Here is a 27,354-nt window from a genome sequence, read left to right on the forward strand (position 1 = left end):
ATCATTCGGCGAACATCCCCATTTCTGACCACTTGACAGAGTAGATGCAGAGAGGTTGTTTCCTTATGGGAGGGTCTCGCACCAGAGGATATAATCTCAGAGTATGGGAATCACCCATTTAAGACAAATGAGGAATTATTTCTGAGGGTACTAAATATGACACTTTATTGCAAAAGTTGTTGTGGTTGCATTGTTAAATATATTTATTTATACATATTTTTAATCAACAAGGGAATTGAAAGTGATGGGGAAAAAGCCGGAAAGTGGAATGAGGATGATCAGATTGGCCATGATCTTATTGAATGACTTGCTGCACGGTGGCTCAGTGGTTAGCACTGCTGCCTCACAGCGCCACGGACCCGGGTTCGATTCCAGCATCTGGTGACCGTCTGTGTGGAATTTGTACATTCTCCCCTTGTCTACATTGATTTCCTCTGGGTGCTCCAGTTTCCTCCAACAGTCCAAAGATCTGCAGATTAGCTGAATTGGCCTTGCTAAATTGCCCATAGAGTTCAGGCATGTGTAGGTTTGGGAGCAATGTTGCATAATAGGGTTGAGGCATGGGTCTGGGTGAGATACTGTTCAGAGGGTTGCTGTGGACTTGCTGGGCCAAATGGCCTGTTTCTACACTGTAGGGATTCTGTGACAGAACAGGCTTGATAGGGCCAAATGGCCTACTTCTGCTTTTATCTCTCTTTTCTTAATTAAATTGAGCATTGCTGTTCTTCTCATGCAGTGTAAGTTGTTGATCCCTTTGAGATTTGTTATCGTTGCAATTCTGCCCTGATGTGTTCAAGAGGAGCAGTTGTAACAGCATGTCTTCTTTTCAGCAATACTAAATATTCAGTGTTGCTTCTTTATCTCTGGTACATCGTCACTATTAATTGTTGAACACGCCTTAATTCTGCATAACACATTCTGACCTAACCAATATCCATACAAATTCCCTTGTTATACATTGTCATCATGTACAAAATACATGGGCGGCACGGTGGCCCAGTGGTTAGCACTGCTGCCTCACAGCGCCAGAGACCCGGGTTCAATTCCCGCCTCAGGCGACTGACTGTGTGGTGTGGAGTTTGCACGTTCTCCCTGTGTCTGCGTGGGTTTCCTCCGGGTGCTCCGGTTTCCTCCCACAGTCCAAAGATGTGCAGGTCAGGTAAATTGCCCGTAGTGTTAGGTAAGGGGTAAATGTAGGGGTATGGGTGGGTTGCGCTTCGGCGGGTCGGTGTGGACTGGTTGGGCCGAAGGGCCTGTTTCCACACTGTAATGTAATGTAAAAAAAAACATAATTCGATTTCTAATTTGTTAAACCTTGCTTCTGCACTTCTCATTCTCTATTCCTCTATTTTTTTTATATAGATATTTTTATTAGAAATTTAACATTTTTACAAGTTTACAAAAATAAACAAAACTCTCGGATATAAACATTGATATACAATTAGCTCAAATATACAATAGCCAAAATTTGACAAAAAAAACAAAACAACAAAAAAAAACCGAAAAAAAAAGAAAACAACAAAAAAGAACAAACAGACAAAACTCAACTATCTACTAATCTAACCTACAACTAACCAGGGTGTATATTTAAGTCTCTTACATGCTCGGGATGTGTTAACATCAGATATGATAAAACCCGTATTCGTGCGGGATTCCTCCCCCGAGGGGCCGCGGACCAGCCAGGTCTGTAGTCTCAATTAAATAAAAGCCCTTGTTAGGATAGCCGAAATATCTGTATTTATGTAATTCAAAAAGGGCTGCCATATTTTATAAAATAATTCGGTCTTTCGGTGCACCATGTTTGTAAGGAAGTCAAGGGGAATACATTCCATAATTAGTCTGTGCCAATTTGAAAGTCCAGGGGGGCCCTCCGCCACCCAGTTCATCAAAATATTTTTCCTTGCACAGAAAGAAAGAATAGAAAATAGTCTCTTCCCGTACGTGTCCAGGGAGGGAAAGTTCGAAAAGCCCAATAGGAGAGATACGGGGTCCACTTTTATTTCCGTTCCTAAAATTTCTGTCAGGGTACTTGCTACTTTAGTCCAATATCCACGGATCTTATGACAGGTCCATAAGCAATGTACAAGAGTGCCCACCTCTATTTTGCATTTAGGACACATTGGAGATGCTCCTGCTTTAAATTTTGCCAATCGAACCGGTGCTATATGGGCCCTATGAAGTATCTTCAGCTGGATAGCCTGGGTTCTGTTACAAATAGTAATTCTTCTAGCATTTTCCCAGATATCATTCCACGTTTCTGTGGAGATTTCTAGTCCCAGATCCTGATCCCATGTTTTAAGCAGATTATCCATATCTCCCGATACTTCATCATGTAGCAAATGATAAATATTACTGACGGAAGATACCCCCACTGGTCGTAGGACACTACATTCTCTATCGGATTTATAAAGACTATCTAATAACGTAGTCTTCTTCTGTATAAAATCTCGAATTTGGAAGTATCGAAAGAGGTCTCCATTGGGTAATCCGAATTTCTGACGCAGCTGTCCGAAAGACATCAGGACCCCATCTTTAAATAAATCCCCGAGACATGAGATACCCCTGGCTCTCCAGAGTTTAAAAGTGGCATCTGTTAACCCCGGTTGGAATCCCCATGCTCCCACTATCGGTGCATAGGGGGATGTTTTATGTGAATTACCCTCATTTTGCCGCATTATATTCCAAGCCTTGATTGTATTCAGTATTATAGGGTTTTTACAGTGATCTGTAATGATTTTCCTCTTGTCTGAGAATAAAAGGTTAATAAGTGGGTATTTTACTTGAGAAGCCTCGATGTCCAACCAGATTGATTGTGGATCAGACAAAACCCAATCAGCTATATAACTTAATAGGGAACTTAATTGATATTTCCTAAAATCTGGGAAGTCCAATCCACCCCTTGCCTGTGGAAGCTGTAGCTTCTTCAGCTTAATGAGGGGCCGCCTATGGTTCCAGATAAAGGAACTCAGCCAGCCGTATAATTTACATAAAGCTGTCCTCGGCAGCATCACCGGAAGCATTCTCATAGGATATAGGAGACGGGGCAGGATATTCATTTTGATTAATGCTATTCTACCCAGCCAGGAAATTGGCAGGTCTCCCCATCGCTGGAGGTCCTGCCTTATCCTTTCCAATAAATTCACAAAATTAGCCTTATACAACTGACCAAATACTGGAGTAATAAAAATGCCTAAATATAAGAAACCCTCCAGGGACCAGCGAAAGGGAAAAAGGGAACCGTCCGCTAAGCGGGGTATCACAGCAAGGCCACCCATTGGCATAGCCTCAGATTTTGAAAAATTAATTTTATAGCCTGAGAATGCACTAAATGTATTAAATAACTTGGATTAAGCGGGGTATGGACATCAAAGGGTTACTGAGGAATAGAAGAACATCATCTGCATAAAGGGTAATTTTATGTTTACCTGTACCAATCCTTGGGGCCACTATATTAGGATCAGCTCGTATAGCTTCTGCTAGTGGTTCAATTATTAGCGTGAATAACAATGGTGAGAGGGGACATCCCTGACGGCAGCCCCTACCCACACTGAAGCTATCCGAGCCTAATCCATTGGTAACCACAACTGCTTTGGGATCACTATACAATGTTGAGATCCATTTGGTAAACACCTGTCCAAAACCAAACCTCTCCAATGTGTAAAACAAATATGACCATTCGACCCTATCAAATGCCTTTTCCGCGTCTAATGAAACCACTACTCCTGGTATCTTTCCCTGATGACAAGCTTGAATCATATTCAGAGCCCTTCTAACATTATTGGATGATCTACGGCCCTTAATAAACCCCGTCTGATCCTCCTTTATAATATGTGGCAGTATCCTTTCTAATCTCAGTGCTAATGTTTTAGAGAGGATTTTAAAATCTACATTTAGCAAGGATATTGGTCTGTATGATGTACAATCTTCTGGGTCCTTTCCTTTTTTGAGGATAAGAGAGATATTTGCCTCTTTCAGCGAAGGCGGGAGACAGCCCTGACTATATGCATAGTTATACATGTCCATAAGTGGACCAACCAGTATTTCTGTAAATTCTTTATAGAATTCAGCTTGAAAGCCATCTGGGCCCGGCGTCTTACCATTTTGAAGGTGCCTAATTGCATCAACTATTTCTTGGGGTGTAAGAGGAGCATTTAGGACCGATACTTGTTCCGGAGTTAGGTCTGGAAAAGTCAAATTTTTAAAAAATGACTGCATCCTCTTCGCCCTATCTTCACAATCCTGTGATTTATATAACTCAGAATAGAATTTTCTAAAGGTCGCATTAATCTTTTTATGATCATGAGTCAAAATACCCGTACTTTCCTTGATAGACATAATAGTCTGAGGGGCCTTTTTTTTCTTTGCAAGAAATGCTAAGTATCTACCCGGTTTGTCGCCATATTCATATAATCTTTGCTTTGCAAATAATATTTCCCTCTTAGCCGTTTGAGTAAGTGTAGTATTTAGAGCTGTCCTAAGAGCTGTAATCCTTTGCAATTTAATAATAGAGGGTCTATCATTGTATGCTGTTTCAGCCGCTTTTAAGCGGGTTTCAAGCAAACGCTGTTGTTCTCCTTTTAATTTCTTCTGGGTCGCTGAGTAGGAGATGATCAAGCCTCGCGTGTAAGCTTTGATGGTCTCCCACATCATTGACGGGTTGCTAGCTGTACCTGAATTAATTTCTAAAAAAGTTTTAAATTCTTGAGAGAAGTACTTTACAAATTTACTATCTTTCATTAAGAAGGGGTCCATACGCCAATGCCGAGGGGATGTCCCACTGTTCTTCGCCTTAGTTTCCATATATACAGCAGCGTGGTCAGAAATTGCTATATTACCTATTTTACAGGATGATATGGAATTTAAAAAAATTGAGGGGGCAAAAAACATATCAATTCTGGTATGACATTTATGTGGATTAGAGTAGAAAGAAAAATCTCTACCCTGTGGATGAAGACATCTCCATACATCTACTAATCCTAATTCTTTGTTCAGATCCATCAATTGTCTAGATCTGGGAGATACTCCTGCAGTACTCTTGGGAATCCTGTCTATTTCCGGATCCATAATACAATTAAAGTCTCCCCCTATAATTATATGACGGGCATCAAAAGCCATCAATTTTGAGAAGGCTTCCGTTATAAATTTAAAGGGGTGTGCCGGGGGGCAGTACAAATTTAAAATCCCATATTCCTCTCCATTTATGAGAGCTTTAATCAAGATATATCGTCCAGATTCGTCTTTTATCTGCTTTAGGATTTTGAAAGGGAAATTCTTCCGAACAAGAATAACAACTCCCCTGCTTTTTGAGCTAAAAGAAGAAAAAAAGGCCTGATCAAATCCGCCCTGTCGTAATTTCAAGTGTTCTTTATCTGACAGATGCGTCTCCTGTAGGAGAGCTATATCAACTCTTTCCTTCTTAAGATTTGATAATATTTTCTTCCTTTTAAGTGGCGAATTACTCCCTTTGACATTCCAGGTGCACCACTTAACCGATTGATCAACCATAATCCTCTGGGCCAATCCGAGACCCCTCGGGAGGGGGAACCCCATCCAGAACATCCCGGGCATGGAACATGTAAAATTTACAAAAATAAACCCTCTTTAATACACCCACAACAATACAGTAAAACACTATTTCTAAATAAAAAAAATATAAAACGTATCTAAGTGGAGACTTTCCCCCTTGTTCCCAGGGGGCATCACTTCCTCTCCAAAAATCCCTCATATCCTCTCCCAACCAATGCCCCACCCTTGACCCAGGCACTCCTCAATAAAGTGAGGAAAATTCAAATATAATACAAAGCTAGAGTTAACAGTGAGCACCCCACCCCCACCCCTACCAACACCTGGGTATATTTGGTAATGTTAATACCACATATAAACATATAACTATAAAATTACCAGTTCAACAAATAATAATTAAATATGCTAATACAAAATAACGAAGGGAAAAACAACCCCGCTCCTAAAGACAGAGGTAAAATCGAATAAGGTAACCACCTCCCCCCACCCACATTAACCAAATCCCCCAGCTTATATATACATATATATACATACACATACATATATATATATATATATATATATACATACATACACACACACACATATACATACACCCCTCATATATACATAAAATAATAACAGAAAACAACTCCAAGGGGGGGGGGGGGGGGGGGAGAAAATCAAATCCCTCTCCCCACCCCCCATAATAATATTAAGCAATAAGGTAAGAAAAGAAAAAAAAAGGGAGGGGATATAAACCAAAGCGGGGGGGGAAAGGCAGACCAACATCCATTATGTCCTACAGTTTATCTAAGAGAGTCCAAGAATTCCTTAGCCTTTTCTGGTGATCCAAAGTTATATACAGATCCTTCATGGTTAAAGCGTAACATCGCTGGGTAGCGTAAGGAGTACTGTACATTTAAGTCCCTTAAACGCTTCTTCGCCTCGTCGAATGCCTTCCTCTTTCGAACCAGAGCCGGGGAAAAGTCCTGAAATAGCATGATCTTGGATCCTTTGTAGATCATAGCTTGGGGGTCTTTTCCGAGATTTCTAGAGGCTTCTAGGAGTATCTGCCTCTCCCTGTAGCTCTGCAGCCGGAACAGGACCGGGCGCGGGCGCTGGTTCGAGCCGGGCCCGCGTATTGCTACCCGGTAGGCCCATTCCACCCTTACCTGGCCTGATCCAGCTTGCAGATTTAAAAGTTGTGGCAGCCACTGCTCCAGGAATGCTGTAAGCTGGCCTTCCTCTTCCTGCTCGGGAAGGCCCAGCAAACGAATATTTTTTCGACGACCTCGATTATCGAGGTCGTCAATATGATTTTCCAAGGTCCGGACTCGCTGCTCGAGAGTCCGGACCTGATCCACGGCCGATTGAGCGGTTGTCTCCGAGGTCGCGGCCTTTAGCTCCGCCCCTCCGACTCGGCGTTGAATTTCATCAATTTCACGGTCGTGCTTCTTCAGCGCGGCCGAGAGCGACTCCCAACGATTCCTGGATTCGACGATAAAGGCATCAATCTTCGAGTCAAGCTTGGAAAGCATTTCTGCAAGGCTTGTTACTGTTGGTAAGTCCCCCGGGGCGGCTGTGGACGCCTCTGCTGCAGCTGGAGAGTGTGGGGGAGGGGTTCCTGCTTGCTGAGAGCTGCGGGCTCCCTTCCCTTTAGTCATTTTAACTTAGGATAAAGTTGCTTAAATATAATATTACACCACTAATTCAGTTACTAAACTATTATAAATGATTTATAAATGATTTGGTAAGCTTGGTAGGGGGTAGGTGACCCACTGTGCCCAAGTCTTGGGAGGAGCACTATAGACTCAGTCTTACTGGGTCGCCGCCATCTTGGATCCCCCCTCTATTCCTCTATTAAATTGAACTGTTTTGTTAGAGATGTGAATGTACTACTTCTCGTTTCTCGGTTGTGAACTTGTCTAGTACCTGGCAGGTGCCCTCCTGCAATTTTAAAATAATTTTTGTTGCATTGCTTCCAACCGTTCACAAATGGAGAGAAAGAAGCCCCAGCACAGATCTGAGATACATTTCAAAACTTGTCGCAAACACTATTTACGCCAGTTCTGTGCTTTGTTTCCTTGGCATCTCTCTGTCTAGGCTGCTGCACTCCCTTTGATCTCTCACCTTCATTCTTGCAGTTTCTCTAAAGAGGCATCTTCTGAAAACCCAAATGCCAATTTTCATTTTGTTTTTTTTCCTGATTGCAGGAGGGTGGTGTAGTGCTGCATTCTGCACCTGGTTCTTCTGAGTCCTTTGTTTTTGATACTTATAAGCTATATTGTTCATAGTCTTTGTTTATGGTAATGCTTCATCATGACTGTCTGCCTTGTCCTTTTCTCAAACAGCGAGGGGAGCAGAAAGTCTCAAAAGTTACTACTGGATTGCTGGTGGCTGCATGGCTTTTTGCCCTTATCACTTTGTTTGTGACTGTCGCGAATAAAATCACGTGGCTGCAGTACCTCTACTATTTTTCCTACATCAAACTTGTAATAACAGTCATCAAATATGTGCCCCAGGTAGGTAAAGGGGATCGTGGTTTGAGGGGTAGTCTGCACAGGGTACAGTCAATTGGAAGGAGGGGTCTTTGGTGATTTGTAAATTGGGTGTTGATGCGTGCAGAATTCTGCAGCCTCTCTGGCTACAATGTCTGAGTCTTTAGATGTACAAAAGTATGGAAATGCTGAGGGATTTGACTGTGACATTAATGTCTGGGACGTGACAGTAATCTGAAGAATGATTGAAAGGATTCTTGTTCAAGAGTAGCTGGAGTCACCAACCTTTCGCAAATGGACCAAGCACTGACCTCTACATTACTGATCCCAGCTATGTGGTTGCCTTAAAGCTTTAGGCTGAGAGAAAAGATTGAGATCTGTTGAGTCATTAACACTAATCAGTTCATTAAAGGCCCAACTGCCTTATCTGATCCTAACTGGATATCCCCTCTCTGTAATCCTGTGGGGAATAGGAGAGAATGCTGGATCAATGAAGGGAAAAATATTCTAGAAATTTCCCACCAATGATGGAAACAAAGTCCAGAGATGACAAACAAATTGCTGGAAAAACAGGTCTGGCAGCAGAGAGAAAGCAGAGTTAACTTTTTGGGTCCAATGAACCTTCTGCAGGAAAGGTCATTTCAGGACATGACCTGGATTAAGTTCTGTCTGTTAGGATATATGTTAGGATAAATAGCATGGTGGCTCAGTGGTTAGCACTGGTGCCTCACAGCACCAGGGTCCCAGGTTCGATTCCAACCTTAGGCGACTGTGTGGAGTTTGCACATTCACCCCGTGTTTGTGTGGGTTTCCTCTGGGTGCTCCAGTTTCCTCCCACAGTCCAAAGATGTGCAGGTCAGGTGAATTGGCCATGTTAAATTGCCCTACGTGTTACGTGCATTAGTCAAAGGGAAAAGGGGTTTGGGTGGGTTGCTCTTTGAAGGGTCGGTGTAGACTTGTTGGGCCGAAGGGCCTGTTTCCACACTGTAGGGAATCTAATCTAATCATTAAAAAAAAAGGAATCTCATCTCTCTATATGGTTTGATCTGTCCCACTCAGGCAAATGTTCCTATCCAGTACACTACTCTGCAGTGTGTCTGATGTGCCTTCCAGTGAATAGTTTTTGAAAGTTACTATGATTATCTCTTGATTTGTGAATGTTCCATTAACACACTCTCTCCAGGCCTATATGAATTATCGCAGGAAGAGCACAGTTGGTTGGTCGATTGGGAATGTGCTGCTAGATTTCACTGGAGGAAGTTTCAGCATTGTACAGATGTTCTTACAGTCTTATAACAATGGTAATGACTGATTTTTATCTGGATTGAAATGTTCACTCTGGAATGACTGAAGTTGTAAATGGCTGTGTTGAGTATGTGTACAGGGATCAGAGATCCTTGCATTCTGCTTCTCATGTTCCCATCTCCATTCGGCACCATGGCTGCAATACAAATGCTTTCCAGTTACCAGCTACCTAGCTATGCTGCATTCCTCTGCCATCTTCATAGCCCTGCCATTTTTCTCTGCAAATACTTATCCAATTTATTTTTAAATCTTGTAATGAAACTGCTTTCACCACCCTTGTAAGCCAGTGCATTACAGATCACAACTCACTCATTTAAAAAGTTACCTCACCTTCCCTCTAGTTTTTTAGGTGATTACCTTAAAACAGTATCTCGTTTTATCCTATCAAAACCCATCATGATTTTGAACACCTTGATTGAATCTCCCCTTAATCTTCCCTGCTGTAAGGAGAACCATTAGAGTTTTGCGAATCTCTCTACTAAATTGAAGTTGCTTATCGTTAAACCCATTCTAGTAAACTTGCTCTTGGTGACTTTGCAAGTCTGTTTGTTTTCTCCACAGACTGTGTAGTCAAGGCAACTGTCACCACACCTGTGAAACAAGGGCTCCCGATGTGCTAATTGCCAAATATTACATCACAGGTTAGAAAGGTCATTAGAAAAAACTAGCACTTTACACAATAGGGACATATCGACTCTTGGTTTGGTGACACAATATTGTGTGCAGTTCTAATTGTCATGTTATAAATAGGTTATCAAGGCATTGGAGAGGGTGCAGGGAAGATTTACAAATATTACAGACAGTATGTGTGGGTTTACATATGGGAAAGACTGGGTTCCTTCTCTGAAAGAAAGTTGTGGGTGACTCAATAGAAGGATTTAACATTGAAAGATTTTGAGTGGATGCAGAGAATATTCCCCTTGATAGGAAGACTCATCAATATAAGATCAAATTTCTTGGTGACAATTGAGAACTCAGAAGAAACTTCTCTACTGTAAGAGGAGAGGATGTGGGAGTGATTGAATTCACTTAAGAATACATTAAGAAATAGTAATAGGAGTAAACTGTTCAGACTGTCAAACCTGCTTTACAATTCAATAGGTTCATGTCTGATCTGACATTTTACACATCCACTTTTCTGTGTTTTTCCCATATCCCTTGATATTCCCCTATTGATCATAAATAAACGCAGATTCTGCCTCCAAAGCTCTTTGTCACAAGGACTTCCAAAGACACTCAGCCCTCAGTAGAAATTCAAATCATTTCAATCCTAAATTGATGCCCCTTTTTTCTTAGACTATGCCATCTGGTCCTAGATTCTCCCATGAGGAGAAATATTTACCCTGTCAAACCCTTGATGAATCCTATATATTTCAAAAGACCACCTGCCCTCTTCTAGATTTCAGTGAGTCGAGTTCCAACCTGTTTAGTCTTTGCTGATAAGGCAATACCTCCATACTGGGCATCATCCCTGTGACCCTTCTCTGAACGGCATCCAATCAAATAATACATTTCCTTAAGGGGACTAAAACTGCTCTCAGTACTCACAGAAGGAAATTCTAGGCCAGTTAGTCTGACCTCAGTCATGGGCTAAATTTTAGAGTCCATTATTAAGGATGAGATTGTGGAGTCAGCAGTACTTCGTCAAGGGATGTCATGTGTGACAAATCTGTTAGAATTCTTTGCAGTGGTATGAGCAAATTACTGGACAGCCAGTGGACGGAAGGCCTTTAGCAAGGTGCTATACAAGAAACTGGCACATAAGATAAGAACCCATAATGTTAGGTGCAAGATACTGGCATGGAGAGAGGATTGGCTGACTGGCAGAAGGCAGAGAGTGGGGATAAGGGGGTCTTTTTCAAAATGGAGTTCTGCAGGATACATTTCCCATTTTTTCTTGGGATGAATTTCTGCTGTGTCTCCAGAATTATCCCAGAAACCCCTGCCGTTGCTATTGCAGTTTTCCCTGCTATGTTCCTCTTCCAATGAACTCCGGCTAGATGCTCCCCTTTCTCTTTGTAATTATCTTTATTCAAAGGCAATACTATTACATCCTTTTCCAGCTTCTCCCCCTCAAACTACAGGATGAATATCATATCGTGATCGCTGTACACTGGGGCGTTAGAGTAGTAAAGTACAGAAATTTCGACCCTTGGGTCCAACTTGTCTCTGCCGGCCAAGCTCCCATGATTTTCATTTGGCCCATATCACACTAAATACTTTAGATTGCCTCTTGGAGAAAGATTTAAAAGGGATCTAAGGGACGCAGAGGCTGATGTTCATAGGGAATGAGCTGCCAGAGTAAGTGGTAGAGGCTGGTACAATTACAACATTTAAAAGGCTTCTGGATGGGTATACAAATACAAAGGGTTAAAAGGAATTTGGGCCAAGTGCTGGCCAATGGGGCTAGATTTATTTAGGATATCTGGTCAGTGTGGACACGTTGGACTGATAGGTATGTTTCCTTGCTGGGCAAAAATGAGGACTGCAGATGCTAGAGATCAGAGTAGAGAGTGTAGTACTGGAAAAGCACGGCAGGTCAGGCAGCATCCGAGGAGCAGGAGAGTCAATGTCTCTGGCAAAAGCCCTTCATCATCATTCCTGATGAAGGGTTTTTGCCCGAAACATCGACTCTCCTGGTCCTCGGATGCTGTCTAACCCGCTGTGCTTTTCCAGCACTACACTCTTGACTCTTGTTTTCTTGCTGTACAATTCTATGACACCTTAAAAATATACCCCCGAGTTTTTAACTTGCCCTCAACCTCCTACACCGCAGTTAAATAAGTCCCAGCCTCTCCCTGTAACTCAAATTCTTTCGTCCTGGCAACATCCTGGTAAATCTTTCCTTGAACCCTCTTCGATTTAATAACCACCTTACTATGAGGGTGACCAGAGGTGTACACAGTACTCTAAAAGTGGCCTTACCAATGTCCTGTACAACCTCAACATGATGTCCCAACTCCTTTACTTAAAGGCCAAGGCAATGAAAGCAAGTGTACTAAATGCTGTCTTAACCACCCTGTTCTACCTGTGATGCAACTTTCAAAGACCGATGTACCTGAACCCTAGGTCTCTGTTTGATAACACTACCCAGGAGTCGACCATTAACTGCATAAGTCCTGCCTTTGTTCATTTTACCAAAGTGCAATATCTCTCATTCACCCAAATTAAAAGCACAACATCAAAGGGTTTATTCACCATAAATTCCCTAATCAAGTCTGTCTTATTACACATCACGAAATCCAGAATTGCTGTTCCCTAGTGAGCTCTACTATAAACTGCTTCAAAAAAAATCTTGTAGACATTCTATCATTTCCTTTACTTGGGACCTGCTACCAACCTGATTTTCCCAGTCCACTTGCCTAATGAAGTTGCCTGTGATTTGTGCAATAGTGTCTTTCTGACATCTTTTCTATCCCCTGATTTATTTTCTGCTCTATGTTCTTACAGCTCCCATCTATGTCTTTTTATTCCCTTTGTAGTTCCTCAACTCTGCCCAGACAGAATCTGTGTCTTCTGACTCTGCCAACAGGGCTAGCATGCCAAATGGCATAAGCAGCAAGTGAAAGACACAGCTAAGTGATCCTAAAACCAATGGATCAGATCTAAGGTCTGTAATCCTGCCGCATCCAGTCATGAATGGTGGTGGGTAATTAAACAACTTGCTTCCACAGATCCTCGATGGAAGAACCCAACACAAGTGCAAAAGACAAGGCTGAAGCGTTTGCAACAATCTTCAGTCAGAAGTGCCAAGTTATGATCCATCTCTCACTCCTCCAATAGTCTCCAGTATGACAAATATCAGCCTTCAGCCAATTTGATTCATTCCACATGATATCAAAAAAACTGCTGCAAAATAGAAGCTGTCCTAGCCACACTATTCTAGAACAGTTACGATACTGGTATTTATCCAATAATGTGGAATATTGCCAAGGCATGTCCTGTACACAAAGCAGGACAAGTCCAACCCAGTCAGTTACCACCCATCCATCTACTCTCATCAGTAAAGTAGTGGAAGGGATCATCAACAGTACTATCAAGCAGCCCCTGCTCAGCAATAACCTGCTTACTGACACTGGGTTCCAGTAGAGTCCCTCAGCTCCTGACCTCTTTATAATCTTAGTTCAAAATGGACAAAAGAACTGGATTCCAAAAGTGACCACCCTTGACATCATGGCCACACTCAGCCAAGTGTGGCATCAAGAAGCCCTAGCAAAACAAATCAAAGGTTATCTATGTGCAAATTCTCTCCACTGGTTAGAACCATACCTGACACATAGAAAGATGGTTGTGTTTGTGGAGGGTCAGTCATCTCAGCTCCAGGACATCTCTGCAGAAGTTTCTCAGGGTAATGTCCTAGGCTCAATCATCTCCAGCTGCTTCATCGTAAGATCAGATGTGAGGATGTTCACTGATGATTATACAATGTTTAGCGCCACTCGTGACACCTTAAACACTTAAGCAGCCTACCTTCTGACGCAACAAGGTTGGGACAATATCCAGACTTAGACTGGCAAGTGGCAAGTAACATTTGCACAAATGCCAGACAACCTCCAATGAGATGATCTAATCATTGCCCCATCACTGAATTGAAAAATGTGTTGCTGGAAAAGCGCAGCAGGTCAGGCAGCATCCAAGGAGCAGGAGAATCAACGTTTCGGGCTATTGCCCCACTGTCAACATCCTTGGGGTTCCCATTGACCAGAAATGGAACTGGACTCTCCTCCTTGTGACTACAAGAGCAGGTCAGAAGCTAAGAATACTGCAGTTTAATTCACCGCCTGACTCCCCAAAACCTGTTCATCATCTACAAGTACAAGTCAGGAGTGGGGTGATGGAATGCTCCCCACTTGCTTGAATGGGTGCAGCTCCAGCAACACTCGAGATGCTTGACACCATCCAAGGACACAGCAGTCTTCTCGATTGGCACCACACCCACAAACATCCACTCCCTCCACCACCGCCGCTCAGTAGCATCAGTGTGTACTATCTACGAGATACACTACAGAAATTCTCAAAAACTCCTTAGACTTTCCGAACCTATGACCACTTCCATCTAGAAGCACAAGGGCAGTAGATACATGGGAACACCACCTCTGCTTGTTCCCCTCTAAGTCACTCACCATCCTGACATGGAAATATATTGCTGTTTCTTCATGGCTGCTGAATCAAATTCCTGGAATTCCCTCCCCAACAGCACTGTGGGTCAACCTACAGGGTAACTAGGAATAGGCAATAAATGTTGGCCGGCCAGTGATGTCCAAGTCCCAAAGTGATGATGAAAAAAAAAGTATTTGCTTATCTAATACTACTACTCTAGTGATGTTACATAACCTCTTTCCCATATTCTTTAGTGTTAATGGAATATTAGAAGTATCTTCCACAGTAAAGACTGCAAAATATCTGTTTCACTCCTCTGCCAGTCTGTTCTACATAATTATCTCATCAGATTCATTTCCTAAGGATCTATCTTTGCTTTGAACATTTTTAAACATATAATTAAAGAAACTGACTTTTTTTTAATATTCCTTGGTAGTTTGCCCTCAGTTTTTGTTTTTTTAGTTCTACTTTGCTGAATTCTGGTTTTATCACTGACTTTTGTTTCCGTTAATATACTTTTTCTTTCAACTTTATACTGTCCTTAGTTAGCCATGGTTGCTTTATCACTGTATAAATATCTTTCCTTATTAATGGGATATATGTTTGGTGAGAGCCATAGGTGACCTCTTTATAAACGTTTGTCTTTCTTACACTCATTCCTGCTAATCTATGAGCCCAATCCACTTTAACTCCATTTCATTGTAATTCTCTTTTCTTTAAGTTAAACGCTATTGTTTCTGATCCACTAGGTCTGGTAAAATGTAATATTGTTTATGATCACTATTTGCTGAGGGATCTTTTACTGAGGTTGTTTGTTGAAGCTGCTTCATTACCATTATCAGATCCAAGATAGCATGCTCCCTGGCTGGCTGCAGATCTTATTACTCTTGGAAACTATCTGTAATGTACTCTCTGAATTAGCTGTTGTAGCGACCTTTCTGAATTGATCCAGTCAGAAAGATTAAAGCCAGCCATAGTTATTATTCTGTTCTTTTTACATACTCTGTTATTTGTTGATTTATATCCTTTCCTACAGTGTGGCTACTGCTGAGGAGTTTATACCTTACTCCAGCTTTCCCTTGCTGTTATTTACCTCCTCAAAAATGGACTCTTCGTTATTCAAGCTGAGAGAATCTCTCACAACTGTCCTCACTTTGTCTGTTATTAACAGTGTTCCACATCACCTTTTCCGTTCCTCCTGCTTTTCTGAAAGGTCAAATATCCCTGAATGCTTTGCTCCCAGTTAGAGTCGCCATGTCATAGAGTCCAACAGCACAGAGACAGGCCCTTTGGCCCAAACTCATCCATGCTGACTGAAATGTCCATCTGCACTAACCCCATTTCCCTGCACTTGGTCTATATCCTTCTAAACCTTTCCTATCCATGTATTTATTCAAATGCCTTTTAAATGTTGTTAATATACCCACCTCAATCACTTCCGCAGGCAGTTCATTCCATATGCATACCACCCTCTGTGTTTTTAAAAAAAAAAGGTTGCCCCTCAGGTTCCCTTTTATTCTTTCCCCTCAAACCTTAAATTGATGCCCTCTAGTCCTTGATTCCCAACCCTGGGAAAAATACTGAGTGCATTCACCCTATCCATGCCTCTCATGACCTTATACACTTCTATAAGGTCCTGCCCTCAGTCTCCTATGCTCTAAAGAAAAACATCCTATCTTGTTCAATCTCTTCCAAAAGCTCAGACCCTTGAGTCCTGGCAACATCCTTGTAAATTTCTTCTGCACTCTTTCCAGTTTAATAGCATCCTATAGCAAGATGACCAAAATGGAACACACTGCTCCAAGTGCAGGCTCTCCAATGTCCCGTACAACTACAACATAACTTCCCAACTTCCATACTCAATGCCCTGACTGATGAAGGCCAGTGTAACAAAAGCCTTCTTCATTGCCCTGTCTCCCTGTGACTCCACTTGCAGAGAACCATGCATCTGAACACCATGGTCCCCCTGTCTCACTGCCCTCCATAAGGCCTTGCCATTCAACATGAAACTCCTACCTTGATTTGATTTTCCAAAATGCAAGACCTCACACTTATCTATATTAAACTCCATTTGCCATTTCTCAGCCCACTTCCCAGCTGATCAAGATCCTGCTTCACTTTCTGATAACCTTTCTTACTATCCAAGATATCTCCTATTTTATCTGCAAACTTACTATTCATGCCTTGTACATTCTCATCCAAATATTTGACATAGATAGCTAACGGTAATGGGTCCAGCACCAACCCCTGTGGTACTCCGCTAGCCATAGGCCTCCAGTCCAACAAGAATTCTTCCATATTACCATCTGCTTCCTATCATCAAGCCAATTGTGTATCCAATTTGCCAGCTCCCCTGGATTCCATGCAATCTATCCTTCCAGAACAGCCTACCATGTGAAACCTTATCAAAGTCCTTATTGCATTCCATGTAGACTACGTCTATTGCCCTGCCCTCATTAACCTTCCTGGTCACTTCATCAAAAACCTCTAACAAATTTGTGAGATATGATCTCGCATGCACAAAGCCATGCTGCCTACTCCTAATCAAACCCTGGCTTTCCAAATGCATGCATATCTTATCTCAGAATCTTCTCAAGTAATTTACCTTGCACAGATGTTAGGCTTAATGGTCTATAATTCCCAGGTTTTGTCTTTGCAGCCCTCCTTAAATAAGGACACATCATCCCCTCCCCTCCAATCTTCTGGGACCTCACCTGTGGCTAACGATGATGCAAAAATATCAGCCAGGGCCCCTGTAATTTCTTATCTAGCCTCTTGCAGTGTTCTTGGATATATCTGGTCAGGACCAAGAGATTTATCCACCTTCATACCTTCTAATACATCCAAAACCACCATTACTGTGATATGGACTATCCCCAAGATATGACCACTAGCTATCCAAGCCTTCATATCTTTCTTCACGGTAAAGACAGGAGAAATATTCATTAAGGGCCTCACCCGTCTCCTGTGGTTCTACATATTCCTGTCCACTTTGGTCCTTGAGGGCTCCTGTTCTCCCTCTGGTTATTCTGATCTCTTTGTAACCACATCTCTGTAGTGGCTATGAAATCATATCCGTTAAGTCAATTTGCACCGTCACTTTATCTACCTTTATTCTGAACGTATCTGAAGGTACAAAGTAAAAACTCTCGGCTTGCATTTTTGCCATTTTGAATCATTTAACTAAGTAATGTGGTCCCATTTGCCTCTTGCCCTTGATTACCTTGTCTATCGTTCTTACATTTTGCTGTTCTTTCATTTCTTATCATCCTTGTTTGTCTACACCTCGTCAGCTTCCTTCAGTTCCCAACCCCCTCTGCCATTCCAGCTTAACTATGCCCCAACCACACAAGCAAATACTGGCTCTAGGGTATCGGTCCTGATCCTGCCCAAGTATAACCAGTCCAGTTTATACTGGTCCCACCTCCCCCATAACCAGTCCCAGTGCCCCTGGAATCTGAAGCTCTCACCCATGGACCACCTTTCCAGCCACTGATATATATTTAACTGATATATTAGGTTAGATTCCCTACAGTGTGGAAACAGGCCCCTCAGCACAACAAGTCCACACCAACCCTCTGAAGAGTAACCCACCCAGACCCATTTCCCTCTGGCTAATGCACCTAACACTATGAGCAACTTAGCATGGCCAATTCACCTGACCTGCACATCTTTGGACTGTGGGACGAAACTGGAGGACCCGGAGGAAACCCACACTGACATGGGGAGATTGTGCAAACTCCACACAGACAGTCGCCCAAGGTGGGAATTGAACCTGGGACCCTGGTGCTGTGAGGCTATTTCTGCTCTGACTAATTAGCAGCATTGATAGTAATCCTGAGACCACTACCTCTTTGAGGTGCTACTTTTCAACTTGCTTCCCAATTCCCCATGTTCTACTTCTAGGATCTCATCCTTTGTCATTGGTGCCAATGTGCTCCATATCCATTGGCTCTTCCTTCTCCCACTCAGGAATATTCTGTAGCCAGTATTCTGGAGTTTTATTTGCAGCGACAGAAATATCCCCCTTGCAACTGAATCTTCTATTACTTTGAATTCCCACACTTTGTGTTCCTATCCTGTGCAGCAGAGCCAACTGTGGTCCAATGAATTTAACTTACATTTATGAGGAAAGATGGGAGGAGATCCAAGTGGAATATAAACACTGGCATAAATTGTTTGGGTCGAATCGTCAGTTTCTATGCTGTAAACCTGTGATCTTTTCCTCAAACTCATGTCAGCCCTAATAGTCTTGCTGCTTTTCTTTACTTGCTCTCCTTTCTTGAATCAGTGTTGTATTTGTTACTTCCAAACTACTGAGATTGCTCCAGAATCTCTGAAATGTGGGAAAATCATGACTACTCCTCCATTACCCTTGAAGCTATCTTTTAATGAACTCTAGAATATAGACCTTCATGTCTTATGGAGTTGCCAGATTTTAGTATCCAGTTTCTCCAATACATTTTCTGATACTAATCACCTGAATTCCCTTACTCTCATTAGTTACTTTATTGCCCTCTTGTTTTGGTATATAACTCACCTATTTTACAGTGATTACAGACACACAAACCTTCTCATTTTCTGTCAGTTCTTCATTCTCGTAAGATCTCCGATGTTTGCAAAGAAAAGAACAACATTTATTTTCTACTCTAGTAACTCTACATTTTGTATAATTATAATGGATCTTATCTAAATTCCAGGAACAATCTATGTTAACTTTGCTCGCTAGTTTGCCTATTTTATTTTTTTTCACTCAAGGTTAGACATCTTAGGGCTAGATGCTACGCTATTGTTTATATACAGCTCTGGTTACGCATTCTTCATTTCTTCATGAGATATCATCCATTGCCAAGTCCCATTGAAAAGATGGTGGCAAGAAACCTCATGTTAGACACTTCAACTCAGGAAAGGTACACTGGGCTTGGAGATTGTTATATCTTCATGAGATATTGCAGCCAAAAGGGTTCGCGTAGACTGGGCTTGTATTCCTTTTGAATAGTGGTGATCTGTTCAATGTGTTGAGGATTTTTAAAGAATTTAAAAGTTGAGATGGAAAGTATATATCTGATGAGGGAGTCCAGAGTAAGGGGAATTAACTTTAAAATTAGAGCCAGACTCTTCAAAAACAAATCTTTACCATAGGGTAGTGGAAATCTGAAACTCTCCCCTAAAAGTTGCTGCTAAAGGGTCCATAATGTCAAATATTAAAACAGATTAATAACTGTAAAGTAATTATATTAAGGATTCAGGAACAAAACTTTGATGCAGCCAACCCTGATGTCATTGAACAGACTTGAGTTGCTGAATGGCCTGCATTCTGAAAACTTCTCCGGCCTCTCGGCAGAGAAGGTTTCTGTCCGTTTTGCCACACTTTCCAAGTCCTGGCTTTGGACAAATTGCTGAAGTATGTTGTACGCTTTTATTAATAGCACTGTGTCTCCGTCTTTTGTACAAAGAGTTGGAGTCTTGGCAATTGTTGCTTCAACTTTATTAAAATGTTAATTGCTGCACGGTGGCACAGTGGTTAGCACTGCTGCCTCACAGCGCCAGAGACCCGGGTTCAATTCCCGCCTCAGGCGACTGACTGTGTGGAGTTTGCACATTCTCCCTGTGTCTGCGTGGGTTTCCTCTGGGTGCTCCGGTTTCCTCCCACAGTCCAAAGATGTGCAGGTCAGGTGAATTGGCCATGCTAAATTGTCCGTAGTGTTAGGTAAGGGGTAAATGTAGGGGTATGGGTGGGTTGCGCTTTGGCGGGTCGGTGTGGACTTGTTGGGCCGAAGGGCCTATTTCCACACTGTAAAGTAATCTAATCTAATCGATTGTGGAGCAGAATTATAAGGCACAGACTTTATAGCAACAGGGCTCCAGTGTCATGGAATGTAATATTAAACTAAGTTAGCTTCAGTCTTTCATCTTTTAGAATGGTCATGTTGGTTTCAGTTCATTTCCATGTTGTCTGTGAATTTTAACCTGGTTCCCCCCCAATCCCAGTCCAACACCAACACCTCCAAATCATGATTTCAAATTATTTTCTTTAAATTTGGAATTAAAAGCTGGTCTCAATAAAAAAGGCCATGAAGCTGCTGTTGAAAAATCCAATTTCTGCTGACTGGCGGGGGGTCTGTGCTTAAAGGGTGCATGAGATCAGATCTGTTCAAGCCTGAAATCATAACTGTTTGGTGAACAAGTGTTTAATTTGTTTTGCAGATGAATGGCTGCTGATCTTTGGAGACCCAACAAAGTTTGGCCTTGGATTGTTCTCTGTTATATTTGACATTTTCTTCATTGTACAGCATTATTGTTTGTACAGACAGAAGTCTGACTACCAGCCAATCGACACAGATAACTGAGATTATTTCTGCACAATACATCCAAACTCTGAAAATTATTCAAGGGGAATTTCTAACATCATGCAAGATCATCAAAAGCAATTGTGCTTGAAAAAACATTAACTGCATCATTTGGTAAAATCAAGGTGCTGAAAATGGAAAGTTAAAAATCACACAACACCAGGTTATAGTCCAACAAGTTTAGTTGGAAACACTAGCTTTCGAAGCGCTGCTCCTTCATCAGGTGATAGTGGAGGACACAATTGTAGGGCACAGAATTTACAGCAAAAGTTTACAGTGTGATGTAACTGAAATTATACATGGACAAATACCTTGATTGTCTGTTGAGTCTTTGAGTATTCGAACAGATGAAAGACTCAACAGACAATCAAGGTATTTTTCAATGTATAGTTTGTTACATCACACTGTAAACTTTTGCTATAAATTCTGTGCCTTACAATTGTGTCCCCCACAATCACCTGATGAAGGAGCGGCGCTTCGAAAGCTAGTGCTTCCAATTAAACCTGTTGGACTATAACCTGGTGTTGTGTGATTTTTAACTTTGTACACCCCAGTCCAACACCAGCATCTCCAAATCATGCTTAAAATAGAAGATATGGAATATTCTATTCCAAACACACGCACTAAAGGTTTCCAGTGTTACAAAGCTTCAGTTTCTCCATTGGAAGCAGTTGCTTTTCATTCCAACAATCTTTCTATTGTGTCACTCCCATATCTAGTCCAGGATTCATCACTGATGCAAGAAGAAAGGCCACATCCCATCCTGGTCTGATCCATTAAAATTTGGGAGAATAATTTCAAAATAGAAATGTAATCCGTTCAGAGAATAAGCAAGCCCTCCCTGGCGACTGTAATGAAAGGTCATCAATCTGAAACATGAAGTCAGTTTCTCTCTCGATAGATGCTGTTTCATCTGAACATTTGGAGCATTTTCATTTTGTTTGTATTTATTGGAGGGATTTCCCCTCTCTGTCTGTTTGTGTTGTTAGCAGGGATTGCCAAAAGGCTTCATGGGTTACAATGTGTTGATTCATTCATGGAGTCATCAAATTGTTACAGCATGAGGCCATTCAATCTATCCTGTTGTTGCTGACTCTATGAAAGAGCAATTCATGTCTTTTTTGCTTTGAGCTGCATTTTGTTTTCCCTTTGCAGTTAATTATCCAATTTCATTTTGAAAGTTGCAATTAGCCCTGCCTCCACCAAGTGCACAGGCAATGCCTTCCAGGTGCTAGTCAGTTATTGCATGAGAAACAATTCCTAATGTCCCTATTCATTTTGCCAATTATCTTTACTGTGGGTCCTCTGATGTTTGATCTTTACACCAATAGGACCAGCTTCTCTCTCAGTCCAGGCTTGTATTGTGTATACAATAAAATAAAACATGCTAGAGATCTGAAAAAAAAACTCTTGGAAAAATTGAATAGGTCTGGCAGCATCTGTGGAGAGAAAGCAGGAGTGAGTATTTTGAGTCAGAATTGATAGCTAGTAAAAGGTTGAACTCAACATCGAATTTTAACAATCCCACAAAACGAATACCCCTTCTCTATTATCTGCCCCTGCAACTCCAATTCCTGTCATGAAATGGGTACCTTTCAACTTCATTCCTGATGAAGGGCTCCTGCCCGAAACATCGAATCCCCTGCTCCTCTGATGCTGCCTGACCTGCTGTGCTTTTCCAGCACACCACACTCGACGCAGCTTTCAGCACAGCCAACCATTTTCACTTACTCATAGCCCCCATTGTCACCTGTGTAGCTTCTTCTTTGGCTTATTGACAATCCGTTTGTCTACCTAAATTGTTTTGTATCCCTGAGGGCTTTCTTTCACACCCTTCCTCCACGCCCCCCCATTTCCCAGCTGTTTTTGTTCTGAAGAAGGGTCACTGAACTTGTAGCATTAATTCTGTTTTCTCTTCTGCTGGAGCTGCTGAGTTTCTGCAGCCATTTCTGTTTTTTGTGTTGTGTATAGCTCTGTCAAATCTCCCCTCCATCTTTTTTTCCCCCCACTGAGAATAGACAAGCTTCTCCAACTGTCCATGTAACGGGGCTTGCAAAAGAGCATCCTGGATTGAAATCTCTGGCTAGAGAACTGCTCGACTCTTTGCCTGTTGAACCCCTTGGGCCTGTTGCTGTTCCAGGCTTTGTGCACTCCACCCACCCCCACTACACCCTGTACCAACTATGGTGTCATCACATCATTACAACCAACTTAGTTACATACTAAACACTTGTGCTAGGAGAGGATGATAAAGTCTTTGCAAAGATTCATTTTATCTCAGTACTTCATGATGCTTAATAATCTCTGCTGGAAGAAGAATTGAACTAACATACAACTCCACAAGTCACGCCATAAATATACATTCTAAACTTGTCACAAATGTTGGGAGTTGTCTTTGGGAGCCAACTGCACTTGATCAGTTAAACAGTTATACTGCTTGGAGACGGTTTTGAGTTGGTGATAATGGAGAATAGATGCCCAGTTTAAAACTCCAAACCCTTCTTAATTCAGCCATTATTCAGGCAACTCGTGGAATTGCTAATGCTTTGGTTTGAATTTGGTGCTAGAGATTCAAGTCTATCCCTCACTGTAGGTGTAGGGCTGGATTTGGTCTGGTCCTACATTTAACAAACTTTACCTTTGTGGGCAGTCACTGCATCCTCTCCAGTGTTTGGTCTGTGTTTGATGCACAGTTGGATATTCTATTAGATCCACAACTTCGATAAAAATTGTTTTGTAACCACTACTGATTCAGTAAAGCTAACTTTTGTACTTCTAACCTGTAAATTCAAAATATAAACTATTTGTCAAATTAAAAATATTAACTTTTTTCCTTAATCTGACTTGGCTTTTGTTTGCTTCTTGGATTCATGAAGACTTTCTCAAGGCCATTCCTCTGTTAATGCTACATCAGCTCCTTTAGGATTGTAGTTCTCCCAGTACAGTCAGCCCAGCTCCAGTCTCCCTCAGTCAACCACCCTGAAGCCTTTTCTGTGTTGTCTGTGCTAAAGTGGTTTGAGAACTGAGGTTCATCAGTGTTAGGAGAGATCCAAAGCTTTCAAGTCATTGAGTGTGTTTAAGACTGAGCTAGGTAGGTTTTTTTTATTGGTAAGGGGAATTAAGAGTTACTCTTTATCAAGAAGGCAGGATAATGAGGTTGAGAAATCCGTATTAGTCATGATCAAATGGTGCAGCAGAGACTTGATTGGGCTGAATGGCCTAGTTCTGCTCCTTTTTCTTATGGTCTTCACCAGGTGGGAGCGAAAAACTCTCTTTTCTATCCCGTGGGAAAGTGTTGGATCTCCAAAGTTAGGCTCTTTAGCAGTTGGTGGTTATGCAGTTGCCTTTGGGAAAAGGGTGCAGTGAGCAAGCAGTGTTTTAAAAAAAAGTTAAGATGTTAGACTGGCTGATAATATCTCATTTAGTGCAGTTGTTTCTGCCTAGAACCTGTTTATTTACTCACTAATATCCTGTGTTCAAATGTATTTAATGTCTCTGCTAATAAAGGCAAGTATCCCACAGACTGGCTTGACCACCTTATCCACTTGGAGAAACTGAGGACTGCAGATGCTGGAGATTAGAGTCTAAAAAGTGTGGTGCTGGAAAAGCACAGCAGGTCAGGCAGCATCTGAGGAGCAGGAGATTAGACATTTCGGACAAAAGCCCTTCATCAGGAATGAGGGGCCTTTATTTCTAATGAAGGACTTGTATCCGAAATGTAGACTCTCCTGCTCCTCAGATGCTGCCTGACCTGCTGTGCTTTTCCAGTGCCACACCTCCACTTGTTCTGTGACCTTCAGGGTTATGTGAACATGCAAACCAAGGTTCTTCTGATCCTCTACCCAGATCCTGCCATTCATTGTATACTCGCTTGCAATGTTAGTCCTCCCAAAATGTACTTTTTAGAATTAAAATTCTGTTTGCCATTGTGCAGCCCAGAAGGTGAGAAGATAGTAAATATTGTCCCTTTGTTCAAGGGGAGTAGAGACAACCCTGGTAATTATAGTCCAGTGAGCCTTACATTGGTTGTGGATAAAGTGCTGGAAAAGTTTATAAGAGATAAGATTTATAATCATCTAGAGAGGAATAAGTTGATTAGGGATAGTCTACACTGTTTTCTGAAGGGTAGGTAATACCTAACAAACCTTGAGAATTTTTGAGATGATGACCAAACAAGTGGATGAGGGTATAGTGGTTGATGTGGTGTATGTGGATTTCAGTAAGGTGTTGATAAGGTTCCCAATGGTAGGCTATTGCACAAAATACAGAGGCATGGGATTGCAGATGATTTAGTGGTTTGGATCAGACATTGGCTAGTTGAAAGAAGGCAAAGGGTGGTAGTTGATGGGAAATGTTCATCCTGGAGTTCAGTTACTAGCGATGTACTGCAAGGGTCTGTTTTGGGGCCACTGCTGTTTGTCATTTTTATAAATGACCTAGATGAGGGTGTAGAAGGATGGGTTCGTAAATTTACAGATGAGACAAAGGTTGGTGGAGTTGTGGATAATGCCAAACGATGTTGCAGGTTACAGAGGGAAATAGCTGCAGATCTGGGCTGAGAGGTGGTAAATGGAGTTTAATGCAGAAAAGTGTGAGGTGATTCAGTTTGGACGGAGCAACAGAAATAAAGAGTACTGGACTAATGGTAAGATTCTTGGTCATGTAGATGAGCAGAGAGATCTCTGTGTCCGTGTAAATAGATTCCCTGAAAGTTGTCTCCCAGTTTGACAGGGTTGTTAAAAAGGCATACGGTGTGTGAGCTTTTATTGGTAGAAGGATTGAGTTTCAGAGCCACGGGCTCATGTTGCAGCTGTACAAAACTTTGGTGTGGCCGCATTTGGAATATTGTGTATAGTTCTGGTCACTGCCTTATAGGAAGGATGTGGGAGTTTTGGGAAGGGTTCAGAGGAGATTTACCAGGACATTGCCTGGTATGGAGGGAAGGTCTTATAAGGAAAGGCTGAGGGATTTGGGGCTGTTTTGTTACAGAGAAGGTTGAGAGGTGACTTAATTGAAACATAAGATAATTAGACGGTTAGATAGGGTGGACAATATGAGTCTTTTTCCTTGGATGGTGAAGGCTAGCACAAAGGGACATTGCTGTAAATTGAGGGGTGATAGAGGACCGATGTCGCAGGTAGTTTCTTTACTCAGAATGTGAAACGCACTGTCTGCAACAGTAGTAGACTCGCCAACTTTAAGGACATTTAAATGGTCATTGGATAAACGTATGGATGAAAATGTAATAGTGTAGGATAGATAGACTTCAGATTGGTCCCACAGGTCGGCGCAACGTCGAGAGCCAATGGGCCTGTACTATGCTGTAATGTTCTGTGTTCTAAGGACAGTTAGAAGGGATTAGTTTAATTTGGCATCATGTTCAGCCCAATGGCTCATTCCTGTGCTGAACAGTTCTGTGTTCTATGTATTGATAGACCTACATCAAAAACTTGAGAATCACTTAGAGCAGTCATTCCTAGCAAGAATCCTGGTCTGATCATGATAGATTGTGGAATCTGCCATGTAACACCAAGGAAACTGACTGCTTTTAACATATATGGCATTTGACCTTTCCCAAAGGGCTCCCTGAACTATACCTCTCCAAAAACCTACCCTACCTCTCAAAGTGAAACCAGCAGCCTTAAGCTTTTTGTAAAAATGTCTGAAGCCCACAAGTCGTGTTTTGTACACTCCAGAAATGAAAATGGTATATGTCAACTACCTCTGCGGAGCATGGATGTTTAAACTGCAATCTGCTAATCCCCTCATCTCCACTCATCCTGGTGAAAATGATGTGAAAGTGCTGGTGTTGGACTGAGTCACACAAAGTCAAACGTCACACAATTCCAGGTTATAGTCCAACGAGTGGGGGTGGCACAGTGGCACAGTGGTTAGCACTGCTGCCTCACAGTGCCAGAGACGCGGGTTCAATTCCCGCCTCAGGCGACTGACTGTGTGGTGTTTGCACATTCTCCCCGTGTCTGCGTGGGTTTCCTCCAGGTGGTCCGGTTTCCTCCCACAGTCCAAAGATGTGCACGTCCGGTGAATTGGCTATGCTAAATTGCCCTTAGTGTTAGGAAAAGGGGTAAATGTAGGGGAATGGGTGGGTTACGCTTCGGCGCGTCGGTGTGGACTTGTTGGGCCGAAGGGCCTGTTTCCACACTGTAAGTAATCTAATCTAAAAGTTTATTTCAAAACACAAGCTTTTGAAGCCTCCACTCCTCTTTTAAGCCCCAGTGAGTCCTGTACCTTACTCCTCCTTTAGGTGGTAATGAGTCTGAAGAAGGAGCGAGGCTTCGAAAGCTTGCTTTTTCTAATAATCCTTTTGGATTATCCTGGTGTTGTGATTTCTGACCTGGTGAAAATGGCAGGTTTCAGGTTCAGGAGCAGGATCCATTGAATTGAAACCTGGCTACCACTTTGACAGTTGGAGATCCTGTCCACCTCCAAATAAATCTGGCCTTCCAGGAACTTGAAAACATTGAAAACTCTGCTACCTGTCTGAACCCACATCAAATCCCAATCAACCCTAACCCTTCTGCTAGCTGAACTATGTTCACACCTGATTTAAGCATCACATCAATTGTAACGGTATC

The 27,354-nt window shown here is 42.1% G+C and overlaps 1 protein-coding gene across 6 annotated transcripts in view; it reads left to right on the forward strand.

Annotated features, from left to right (window-relative positions):
• Positions 1 to 20,956, forward strand: part of ctns (cystinosin, lysosomal cystine transporter) — a 68,468-nt gene extending 47,512 nt beyond the window's left edge. For 5 of the 6 annotated variants that reach the window (XM_043720856.2, XM_043720853.2, XM_043720855.2 and 2 more), the window contains exons 9-11: positions 7,857 to 8,027; positions 9,187 to 9,304; positions 20,616 to 20,956. In XM_043720856.2, the coding sequence (XP_043576791.1) occupies positions 7,857 to 8,027; positions 9,187 to 9,304; positions 20,616 to 20,758 (432 nt within the window). In that variant the 3' untranslated portion in view covers positions 20,759 to 20,956. Of the gene's footprint in view, positions 1 to 7,856; positions 8,028 to 9,186; positions 9,305 to 12,790; positions 12,919 to 20,615 lie in introns of all 6 variants that reach the window. The other variant, XR_006316101.2, reaches the window with a different exon arrangement.
• The last annotated feature ends 6,398 nt before the right edge of the window (positions 20,957 to 27,354 follow it).

Source organism: Chiloscyllium plagiosum, unplaced genomic scaffold, assembly GCF_037043375.1.
Source record: "Chiloscyllium plagiosum isolate Xiang-an unplaced genomic scaffold, Cpla_swu_hap1 HiC_scaffold_28, whole genome shotgun sequence".
Taxonomy (NCBI): domain Eukaryota; kingdom Metazoa; phylum Chordata; class Chondrichthyes; order Orectolobiformes; family Hemiscylliidae; genus Chiloscyllium; species Chiloscyllium plagiosum.